This window comes from Ictidomys tridecemlineatus, chromosome 4, assembly GCF_052094955.1.
Source record: "Ictidomys tridecemlineatus isolate mIctTri1 chromosome 4, mIctTri1.hap1, whole genome shotgun sequence".
NCBI lineage: Eukaryota > Metazoa > Chordata > Mammalia > Rodentia > Sciuridae > Ictidomys > Ictidomys tridecemlineatus.
Window position 1 is genome coordinate 15,407,617 of NC_135480.1, and position 12,585 is coordinate 15,420,201.

Here is a 12,585-nt window from a genome sequence, read left to right on the forward strand (position 1 = left end):
CTCTCTTTCTCTCTCTCTCTCTCTCTCTCTCACACACACACACACACACACACACACACACCCCTTCTAATTCCAATTCCATCCAGTGATATATCTGGTCCTAATATACAGTTTGAAATTCAGTCTGATATTTATGCTGGAACTTCATATATTCATTGACACAGTGAAAAAAATTCAAGAGGACAAAGCATGTGCCTTTTTTGGACATCTTTGACAGATATTTTGTGCTGTCCAGACTAGTAAAATGCATTATTTTAAGTCCCTGTAACTTATTTTCTGGTGCCAGAGAGACATTAGTTTCACAGAGTTCTTGCTCCAGGGAAGGTAGCAGCGACCATTCTGCTCCTGGGGAAATGCCTCACCACAAGCTGTTCTACGTAGGATGCTTCAACATGACTGGTTCTGATCCTCTGTGTCTTTTTTTCACATTCAGATATATATATCAGCAATTTATTTAAAATTTGAAATGGATTTGAGGTCTCAGGAATGAATCCTCTCTTTTATTTATTTATTTTTCTTCTTGTCAGACAATTCACTGTGCCAGGAAAATTCACTTAAGATAGATTTTTCATTCTGAGTATTTTAAGCTAGGTTAGGTGTAGATAGCATTTTAGGAAAAAAAAAAGTCAAGATAGACAGGAATAAACCAGTTATTCTCTCTGCAATTATTTATCAAATGTCACCAAGTTACCATAAACTGTTCTTGATAGTGTAAAACAGCAGTAAAGAAGCAGAGAAATGTAATGCCCTGAACATGTGATATTCCGGTAAGGAGAAACAGGCAACAAATTTAATAGACAAGAGTGAGAATGTCAGAGTTGAACAGAGACAGTACCAGAGCAGAGTCTGGGCAGAATGGTAGAATGAAGGGCATTGGTGGGATGTGGTCATGAAATTTTTTAAAAGGCCCTTAGTAGAAATAACATTCAAGACGGGCTTAAATAGATGAACCTTGAAGATATCTGGGAAATAGACTATAAAATGCTCTTCAGTGCTGGGACAGGATGGCATGTTTCAGAAAGCGGGAGAGTTGGCAGGGCTGGAGCAGAGTGAAGGAGAGGGTGAATGGTGGGTATCGGAAGATCAGGTCTTATAGGAAAGGGGGAGCCCAGACTCTCCATCATGGCACTCTCATGAAATAGACTGAGCATCTTTACAAGGTTCTAATACAGTAGTGATATTTATTGGACCACGCTGGTTGCTGTGTCGAGACTCTACTGTAGGGCACAAGGGTGCACACTAGTTAGAAAGCTGCTGGAATACTCTTTGCAAAAGATGATGGTAGCTTGAATGGTGGCGAGGGAGTTGCAGTAAGAGTCGTGGGAAATGGGCAAATTCTGGTAAATTTTGAAGGAAGGGATTTCAGTATTTTGTGATACATCGAAAAGTAGATAGGAGAGAAAGAGATTAGGTTGAAAACAAATTTTAAAATTCAGAAATAGGTAGGGTATAATTTGAATCATGGCTGTGGGAAATGCACAGATAGATTAATTTTTGGAAGTGAGCATTAAGAATTCAGCTTTAAACATGCTAAGCTTAAATGCACATATCTATTATTCATCTTTTAATACAGAATGCCAGCACTGGAATAAAGCTGAAGCATCTTCAACTGGTGGAAATTTTTACATAAGAATCAAAATTGGGAAATGAAAAGTTGGCTTTCTCATAGTTGATAAAGTCTCTAAAATGTTGCATGTTTAAATATCTGTGCATGTACATATTGGGGAGAATTATCATTACATTTATCATGTTCTCAAAGAGGCCCAGGCTCCATAAATATGAAAGCCATTAATAATTTACTGATAAAGAAATTAAGGAACATGGTGGCTAGAGAATTATGAAAACTTACAGGATTGTTTTTTTGGGGGGTGGTGGTAAAAGAATGAGAATGCAAATCTTGAGGTGGAAAGAGGAAGACAGTAGTCTTTGGCACTTTCTAGTATTGTCACTGCAACAAAATTGGTGATGATGTCCCATGTTTCCACAGATAGGCATGGCTAATCTGCTTTGCCACATGATATTTCAGCAGGTGAGGCTATCTATTGTTTCCTTTGAGTTTCTCTAGAAGATGTTAACATAAATTGGAATATAGAATGCTGCTTCTGGGGAAAATGATCAACCTTTTTTTTTTTTCCATATGGGCAAAATGTGCTCCTGAGATGAAAGATTACTCTTCCAATTCACACAGGTGATTAGCATCAGGGATATGTACCAAATTACAGACCCCTTCAATCCCACAGCAATGAACTTTGCATTTCTAAGACTTTCACTCCTGTATCAATTACATGGGAATAGTGACAAAAGTATTAAACTTATGGATTTTAGCTAGTTACTGAATGATACTATTTGGGCTTAAATTATTTGTAGAAATTTAACCTTCTTATTTTTTTTATAAGCTCAGAACTTATATATATAAGTCAGGTATTTTCCCTCTCATTCAGAAAAATAATAGCTGTGCAGAATGGGCTGTGCATTTTACCTATATAACTTTGAGATCTTCTCATCTTTTTGGATGGGAGCACATGGGGGTTGGCAGGTTGTTAAACTGCTTTTCCAAAATGATAGAGCTACTAATAAGGGAATCAGGCCTTGAACTTGTGTGTCATTTCTGTTTTGCAATTCTGCCTATGCCAGACTTTTCTATCCTCAAGCAGACTTGCTCATATATTTGTGGGATGGATCCCAAGGAATGACCCTGCTCTCATGTCTGGGGGTCATTTAATGTGTCTATAAAGTGTAGACCGGATTTCTCACTATTCAATAAGTTAATTAGGGCTTATTCACAGATATTTGGTGGGATTCTGAAGTGAGAAGTGAAACAAGAAAAAAGCTACTGAGACCCAACCTTGCAATCCACATGGAGCAGTCTATGCTGCAACCTATTGGCCAAAGCAAACCACCATGCCTTCTAAGTCACAAGAAGTGGGAAAAACAGTCCACTCTTGATACCAGTAAAGACCTTTTTTGTTTGGTACTACAACTCATAATTTTTTGATCTATTATTTAATTTAATTTCCCTCTCTTTATTTTAAACATATGAACTCTTGTCCAAAATATAATGTGATAATTTTTGTAATATAATTTTATTACATACAGAAGTCAAAATGATGGCTATGGCAATGCATCTTTTAACAGAGAGTTCCATCAAATTTATTTATACATTCTTTCCAGTATATTGTAGTTTCTAAGTTTTATAGTTTTCTAAAAAAAAAAAAGAGATACAGCAGCTTTGGTACTAACCCATATTTTAAAAGGATTTTGTTTTTAGATTTTGAGAGCATTTTAAGGAAAAATTATTATTGAAATAAAAATTTTTGTTCAGAGGTGAGATTAAGACTGATGGTCTTCAAATCCCATCTACCAAGATGTGCTTCTAGTTCATATAAATTGCTTTCTAATTCTACCTAGAAATTTTAATGCCTCTTTTCTGTCTTCAGAAGATCAGAAGGCTAATATAAACAACTGACAGAGGAATGAGGATTTCAGAGTTACCACTTAAGAGTGAAGAATTACTCCATTCAATGCATTTCAGGCCTGCAACTTGAATGAACTTTACATTAGTATATCTGATCACAGTAATTCTTCATAATGGCCATGGCTTCCATTTCTGTTGGCTTACAGGATAAGAAGTCTTCTTTCTGACTTGCACAAGTTTAATTTTATTTATTTATTTTTTTGTTATCAGGGATTAAATCCTGGGGTGCTTAACCCCTGAGCCACATTCCCAGCCTTCCTTTTATTTTTATTTTTTAATTTTGAGACAGAGTCTCCCTAAGTTGTTTGGGCCATCACAAAGTTGCTGTGGCTGGATTTGAATTTCCAGTTCTCCTGCCTCAGCCTCCTGAGTTGCTGGGAAGAGTTTTGTAATCTAGTGTCTCTTTTGGCTCTTCCAAGACTCTCTCCCCATCCATCTTTATTTAACCTCTCTCAGTTTCTTTAGCTCACCAATTTCTCTCTAGTCTAAGCCCTGATTACTTAATTTTCTTGGGATAGAATTTCTTTCCACTAACTTCTTAACCCACAGTGAGTGTTATTTGGCCCAATTCTCATTTTTTAAGTCTCCTTAAGTTCATCTTCTGGGAAATTGATGACCAGTAGACTAGACAATTTATTCTAATAATTATTTGCTTCTTGAAGTCAGAAAAACAAATGTAGCAAAAGCTAACCATGAATTCCTGCCACTATAATTCTGCTCACGCTTGATCAGATTTGGAATAAAAATTTCATCATGCAAATGAGTAACGGCACAGCACTATAGAATTAATTGTGGGCCTTTGAGGAGATGAGAAATCATTATTGAATGATGAATCACAAGTGTGATCCTGAACAGTGAAGTCTTAGGTGATGAGAACTGGTGGACTATAGGGTCATAAAGGTAAGTTAAAACCCACTTCTGGAACCTTGGGTGTGGGACAAAAGTGCCTGTACTCTAAGTGTTAATGAAAGACAATGGTTATATACTAAGAGTGAAAGAGGTGGACTTGTCTTTAGGTTTTCAAGCTGAATTGTTTACAATAGTATCAATCAAATCAAATCACTGAGCATCATTGCCTATGTTTGAAATATTAGGCCATTCATACCTTCCTTCCTAGAAATAAGAACAGTGGGTAAATGAAGCAGTAGAGGACTTGAGTTTGCATTTGTGCTTAGAACACTGACTAGTTTTTCTGGAAGGTAAATATTTTGAATATGGAAATATAGTTACTCTAATTAGTAACTAATTATTAACTAATTAGAAACTATAGTCACTCTAATTAGTAACTGATTAGTAGCTAATTAATTAACTAATTAGACACCTCTTCTTAGCTTCTCTCTGAGAACTCTTGAGATTCAGGATATAAAATTTAAAGGATTCATGGTTTCTCAATGCCTTGCCACCCAAAATTGGGTCCTTTTTATTGTTCAGCATCTACCACATCAGAAAATGCCTGAACTATGTATACAAAACTCCTCAGCTGGAGGAAAGTTAGTTGTAAGAGGTTTTCAGGTGGAAGAGGGCTGTGGCATTGCCTTAATTAGGGGAACACAAGAGAAAACAAGTATTCACCCATAAGAGAGAGAAATGATAGTGGTGGAGAGCAGATGTTCTTCTTTCTTTCATTTTTTATTATTTTTTAATTTTTAAACTTAAATTTATTTTAAATGACATATAAAAACATGAACTTATACATATCTATGAAGTACCATGTGACATTTTCATGCATATATACTTTGTATAATGTTTAAGGTAGGGTAAATACATCTATCTCCCCAAACATTCATGATTTCTTTAAGGTAAAACATTCAAAATCCTTTTTTTTTTTGGCTTTTAAAGATATGTAGTGCATTGTCAATTTCTATGATCTCTCTACTGTACAATAGCATACTCAAACTTCTCACTCCTCTCTAGTTATAAGCTGGTATCTAAACATAGACTATTGATTAAACAGGTTCTGGTTTCAAATATCAGCTCTTCTATTGACTTGCTCTGTGATTTGATTACTTGAACATTTTATGCTTCAATTTCCTCCACTATATCATGAAGAGCATAATTCCACCTACGTCATAAGGTTGTTCTGAAAATAAAGTCAGTTAAATTAAGTATAGGTCTATGAATAGAAACTGGTATATGATCAGAAATGTATTTATTTTTCTATTTGTACTAATTGTAGGAGGGGTAGTATAATATACTTTGACACAATCCTTGACACACAAGAAATTTTCCAAGATCTATGGAAGGATACTGAAATTTGTTTTGAGTGCCAACTATCTATTAAAACTTGACCTTAGTGTTTTCTTCTATATATTTTTTTAACTCAGACAATCTTCCAGGAAATTATTCATCATTTTCATGAATTTCATTTATTTTAATTTTTTATGAGAATAAGAGACTTGTCTTAGATTAAAGATGGTAAGTGAATTACCTAATTTTAAAATAATTTTTGTAACAATCCCAATGGTCTTTCCAAGTCAGACTGAAGTTCTAAAATTCTAGGCAGTAAGAAAGGAAATTAAATCTTAGAAATTGCTGATTCAATGGATATACTTGTTATGTTGTTTCAAAACAAAAAATCACTAAGTGATGTTTATTCCCTGATAACAATATTCAGGATTTCCCCTTTGTGGACATGGAAGTAGGAAATCGAACCGTCCTGACTGAATTCATCTTGGTGGGCATCTCATCAGACCCCAGGTGGCAGCCAATTCTATTTGTAATATTTCTGGTGCTTTATTTGGTGACATTGTCAGGGAACATGACCCTGGTTATATTAATTAGGATTGATTCCCGCCTGCATACACCTATGTACTTTTTCATTGGCAGTCTGTCTTTCTTGGATTTCTGGTACACCTCGGTATATACCCCCAAAATCCTGGCCAATTGTGTCTCAGAAGACAAGCGCATTTCCTTGGCTGGATGTGGGGCTCAGTTGTTCTTCTCCTGTGTTGTGGCCTACACTGAGTGCTATCTCCTGGCAGCCATGTCATATGACCGCCATGCAGCAATTTGTAACCCACTGCTTTATTCAGGCACCATGTCTGCTTCTGTTTGCATTGGCCTTGTTGCTGGATCCTACATAGGAGGCTTTCTGAATGCCATAGCCCACACTGCCAACACCTTCCGCCTGAGTTTCTGTGGTAAAAATATCATTGACCATTTTTTTTGTGATGCACCACCATTGGTAAAAATGTCCTGTACCGACACTCGGGTCTATGAAAAAGTCCTTCTGGGTGTGGTTGGCTTCACTGTTCTCTCTAGCATCCTCGCCATCCTCATCTCCTACTTCAACATCCTCCTGGCCATCCTAAGGATCCGTTCAGCCTCAGGAAGGCGCAAGGCCTTCTCCACCTGTGCTTCCCACCTGGTCTCCGTCATGCTCTTCTATGGATCCTTGCTTTTCATGTATTCAAGACCCAGTTCCACCTACTCCCTGGAGAAAGACAAAGTGGCTGCTCTGTTTTACACTGTGTTAAACCCACTGCTCAACCCTCTTATCTACAGCCTGAGAAACAAAGACGTCAAAGAGGCCTTCAGGAAAGCAACCCAGATCATACGACCACAACCATGAAGGTTGTTTTGTGGCCGAATATTTTTATTTTCCAAATAACTGACATGTAAACGCGTGTGTACCCATTTCTGTATTTCATTTAAATTCAACAAATGATACTTTAAACAATGGGGTATCAAACAAAAAAACTCAAAGTATTATTTTTTCATGATATGAACTATTCTTAACTTGCAGTACTTGGTTTTTAATACTCCACAATGTTATTTTGCTTCTTTGCAGTCCTAGTTTTTATAAAACTCATTTTGCTAGTTGTCATTGGGAGCTTTTGTGAAACAAAAGAGGAAATTTCATAGTTCTCAACATAAAGATTAACTTGGAAACTTAATAAACAAACATTACTAGGTGAGGAGAAGATTTGGAACGGCGAGAATCCTGAACACTTGCTCCAGATTTTACAAATAATTATTTTTAGTAACGTGTTTCCTCTAAATTCCTTCATACAGCTCTAATTGAGTATACAGAAACTGTATTTGTAAACCTCATTCCCTCTACATCAATATAACATTATTCAAAATATTTAGGAGTTGTTTAGATTAAAAAAAAACAACAACAACTAGTAACCCACAAAATCCTTTCTAAATCCATGGAGAAATACATGTCCTTAGGACCATATATCTTTCTCAAGAGTGTTCTCTCCCTGGGAGAGTGAGTACTTCGTAGTTCTCCCCTAAGTCACACAGCCATGGAACCCCACTAGTAGAAAAGAAGAACATCAAACTAAATGAAGTAAATCAATAGCAACAATGAAAAAATCCTTAACAGTAGGGTCCCCAGGTCTCTCTGCTTTTTCGTTTGTCCTGGCCAGAAGTCACAGGATGCCTAACCATGTGGCTACTAGTTGCATGTTTTCCCAGGACACTTGAAACAGAGTGGGGGTCTTGACCATCATTAGCACTGACAGAATTGTGTAGGTTGTTGTCTGAAACGTTGAATGACCAAATATTTTGCTGAATGCATGGGAACCCTGACCCTGAGCCAAATCTCTCATATAAACTCAATAACTCATCCTCATCAGTGGACACAACTAGGTATGACATCCGCCATGATGCTGTCCTTTGAGAGAACATGCTGCAGCCCTCCTGTTTTAAGGTTCCCTAATAAATACTGCAAATCTATCCACCCATTGGTGATTCTCTCTTGGAATCCCACTAAGCTGTCTTAGGATGTTTTGGGGTACTTCCTTAGGGGAAATTCTCTGCCACAGCTTTTGATGAAATTCCAACTACAAGTTCGGTGGAAAGGACAATAAATCTTGACCCAGTGCTAGTATTTTTCCATATAACATTTTGATTATGAAAACAGCTTACAGTTCAATATTCGTTCCATGACAGGTTTGGTTAATATTTTATTTAATACCATTTCCAAAAGCATAATTAAAGGACTGTCAGTTAAGTTTTACTTATATGGAGCATCTAGTTCATAGGTTAGAACATTGTCTTTGAAAGTTGACTGCAGTAGAGGAAATTATCACATTTAAATAATCCATTAAAATTAGAAAACATTATGAAATAGTTGTAAACATTGTGTCGTTTGTATAAGCTTCAGATTTCTTCTCTTTAATTTTATCTGCATTTATTTTCTTACGCATCAATGTTCTTTCTCTCTTTTCATCAAAAATCTTGACATCCCTTGTTTGTCTATCATTGAAGTTCTGCAAGTACTTAATAAACACTATTTAGCCAACAACATAATTCCATATTATGTTTCCTTTATATACCCATGATACTTTGTAGGGAGAAATAATTGGATCTACATTAAGAGAGAGAGAACAAAGTAAAATTTAAACTTTGGTGTTCTAGAAGTATTACATACATACTTATATTTTGCATTCGACCCAGATACTGCTTTTTGAAAATTATACTTAAAAATGAATGTATAATCAATAGTAGAAATTCTAGTCTAATCATGAAACCAAAACAAAGAAACTAATACAAATAAAAATATGTTAAATTTTATTAAATAGAAATTTAATATTTTAAAAGCCAATTCCCCATTCTTCTCCAGGAGCAGTGTTTTATAGCTTAGCAGTGATCTGAAAACAAGTGTATCAATTTAGACTTCGGACTGAGCCAACTTGAAAAGCTTTTTCAGGGCCTCTTTCACATCCTTATTCCTCAGACTGTAGATCATGGGGTTCAACATGGGGAACAACACAGTATAAAAGGTAGAAACCATTTTGTCCCTCTCAAGGGAATAGCTGGAACTTGGGCGAGAATAGATGTAGAGGATGGAGCCATAGTACAGGGTCACAGAGGCCAGGTGGGAGGAGCAGGTGGAGAAGGCCTTGAGGCGGCCCTGGGTGGATCGGATCCTCAAGATGGCGGCAATGATGAAAAGATAGGAGGCCAGGATGAGCAGGGTAGGTGTAATGACATTGGAGGTCAGAAGGAAGAACAGTACTGATTGGTAGCTCTCCTTCACGTCACATGCCAACTTTACTAGAGGTGGAACATCACAGAAAAAGTCATCGATGACATTGTCACCACAGAAATCCAAGGTGAAGGTGTTGCTGGTTAATATTACTGCATTGACAAAACCCCCAGTATAGGAATATAGAACCAAACAGATGCACAATCTCCTTGACATGGCCTGAGCATAAAGCAGGGGGTTGGAAATAGCCATATAGCGGTCATAAGCCATGGCAGCCAGCAGATAGCACTCACTATAGGCCAGCCCAGCTGAGAAAAAGAACTGAGCCAGGCAGCCAGCAAAAGAGATGCTTTTGTCTTCAGAGATGCAGGTCACTAGGATCTTTGGGGTGTAGACAGAGGAATACCAGAGATCCAGGAAAGACAGATTTCCAATGAAGAAATACATGGGTGTGTGGAGCCTGGAGTCATTACAGATCAGTGCTATGAGGATGGTGTTTCCTACCAAGGTCGCAGAGTACACTCCAAGGAACACAACAAAGAGGAGGACCTGCATCACAGGGTCTGTTGTGAAGCCCAGCAAGATGAACTCAGTCACTGTGTGATTGCTCCTTTCCATGCCTTAGGGACCTTTCACCTAGGGATGGAGTAGAGAAGATTTAATTGCCACAACCAACACCAGATGAAGGCACTCTCCATGCTAAGCCCCTTAGATGTGCTCAACACGAAGCAGGAACCTTACGTCCCTTTTGCAAGTGAGGAATTTTCTGAGTTCAATTTCAATATGTGAAATACTTTTAATAATGGGAAATTCAAAATGATGTCGAGGGTTTGTGTTAGTCAGCCTTGTGTTACTATGATCAAAATACCTGAAAAGAACAGCTTAGAGGAGGACAAGTTTGTTTTGGTTCATGGTTTCAGAGGTTCAGTCTGTGTTCAGTCAACTCCATTGCTCTGGGTATGAGGTGAGACCGATTATCATGGCAGAAGGACATGATCAAGGAAATTGCTCACCATGTGGCAGCTAAAAAGAAGACACAGACATAGAGAGAGACAGAGAGAGAGAGAGAGAGAGAGAGAGAGAGAGAGAGAGAGAGAGAGAGAGAGAGAGAGGAGAGAATCAGGTGGGCAAAAAGATACAATCTCTTAAGGACATACCCCTGTTACTTATCTTTCCATCCATGCTATACAGTTACTACCCAGTATTACTAGTCTTTTAGAATTTTTAATCTATCAAATGGGTCAATCCATAGATTAGGTTACAGCTCTCATAATCTAATCATTTCACCTCTGCAGATTCCTGCAATAACACAGATGCTTTTAGGGAATATGTTACATCCAAACCATAATGGGGTTGTTATTTATTTTTACAAAAAAATGTATTTCTTTAGCTCCAGGTGGAGTTTTAGACACAAAGACATGGCTATGAGGCTGAAAGACTTTATTTTACAAGGTACAGGTTTGTAGGAATCAAATAAATCAATAAATACCAACAGGTTTTCAATTAATGTCTTAGGATATTATGAAAACTAAACCAGATAATGGAATAATAATGCACTAGGAAGTAAATGAATTTAGACTTAAAAAAATTATTTTCCTATATTCCATCTAGGAATGGACTGGTGGTTCAGATCCCACAGGTGCAATGTCCCCATGGTTTAAGATGTAATGACAATGTCTTTTAATACCATCTCAGAGAATGCTCTCTTCCCAGGTAGTCAATAAAAGGGGCTGACACATTTATTATGAAATCCAGGGAATGAATCAGATGGAGAGTCAGGGTGAAATTGGAATCAGCACCAGCAAATAAATCTATCTTTATATCAGATAAAAACGAGTTTGATGTCATTGTGGGTTTTGGGGGTCTAAAAGCCTGAGACATTATTTTCCAGTCTCTATATTGAGTCATGGACATTATTTTTAGCGACTGTATTTCTAAGTTGATGTTGTTTTTAGCAACAGTTCAGAATTCTGTTATACTGGAAAAAAATCTCTTTTAAAAACATACATTTTTCAGTGTTCCTTTATGGTCTCAAAATGAAATTTACAATTGATGTATAATTTGTCAACTATTCTAAGTCAAATATAAAAGACATAAATCAAAGTATTTAATAATGTAATTATTATATGATAATAATTATAATGTAGAATTTATTGTAAGAGATGCAAATTCTACATGTAAAAGCTGGATCACTTTGTGAAGTAGATTCTACAGGAAAGTGGATAATACATACAGAATCACCATGAAGATATTAGTGTGTTAAACACCAGAAATGGCATTAACATCGGTGATGAGATTTTACTGACAAGGTGAGCAATTACCAATAAACTTTCCAACAGAACAAAATGACAATTATTCAAGTTGAAATTTCTAGATAAATTTCCTAAAGATAGGGGAAACTTGAAAATATGTATTTTCATTCATCATTGAGTGGAGTTGATTTCATTCATAAAGATCTTTTTCACTGCACAAATGACCATCAAGACCCTAGATTTAAGTGTTGAGACTTTTTTTTTTTTGCATAGGATTATACCATGGATAAAAAACATTTTTACCTTGGTTTTCTGCATATTAAATAGTCATCAAAGCCCCCAGTCTTTATGGCATTCGAAAACCCAAGCACAGAATTAAAGATGTTCTTAAAGGATGTTATCATATGTTAAAAAACTCTGCTCCATGTGTAACTAATTAAAACAAAAATAAAAATAAAGAAAAAACAACAACAAAAAACTCTGCTCCAAAGCTTTATGTTTTACTTCGTGAATATTCATAGATTCTTCTAGAAATCATTTGAAAAATAGAAAATAATTAGAGAATATTATTGTATTCCAATTATCTGCAATGATATGGCCCTTAATTTACTTTTACTACTGGGTCACTGGGATCACACTGAGACAAGAGCTCTCACTATGATGTAAACTTTGATAGTGAGGATTTTTGTCCACTTCATCCACCAGTATATTCCCCATGTCTGTGAGTACTTGACAACTATAAGAGGCACACAATAAATATTTACTAAATGAATGAATGGGAAGCCTTGATTCAGAAGAGAAACAACTCAATAGGACCAATGCTCTGAGTAGCCTCAAATGGTGTCATTTTACCCTAAAACCACCACAAAATTTTGTTTGATGTCCCACATGCATGCCTTGACACCAGCAAGCCCAGA

The 12,585-nt window shown here is 36.5% G+C and overlaps 2 protein-coding genes across 2 annotated transcripts; one reads left to right on the top strand and one right to left on the bottom strand.

Annotated features, from left to right (window-relative positions):
• The first annotated feature begins 6,071 nt into the window (after positions 1–6,071).
• Positions 6,072–7,046, top strand: LOC101978605 (olfactory receptor 9G4). The gene has a single exon (XM_005331685.3). It carries the CDS (start codon positions 6,108–6,110, stop codon positions 7,044–7,046), a length of 939 nt encoding a protein of 312 aa, XP_005331742.1. The 5' UTR covers positions 6,072–6,107.
• A 2,052-nt stretch (positions 7,047–9,098) lies between these two features.
• On the bottom strand, positions 9,099–10,034 carry LOC101974494 (olfactory receptor 9G19). The gene has a single exon (XM_005331603.1). It carries the CDS (start codon positions 10,032–10,034, stop codon positions 9,099–9,101), a length of 936 nt encoding a protein of 311 aa, XP_005331660.1.
• Between the last annotated feature and the right edge of the window lie 2,551 nt (positions 10,035–12,585).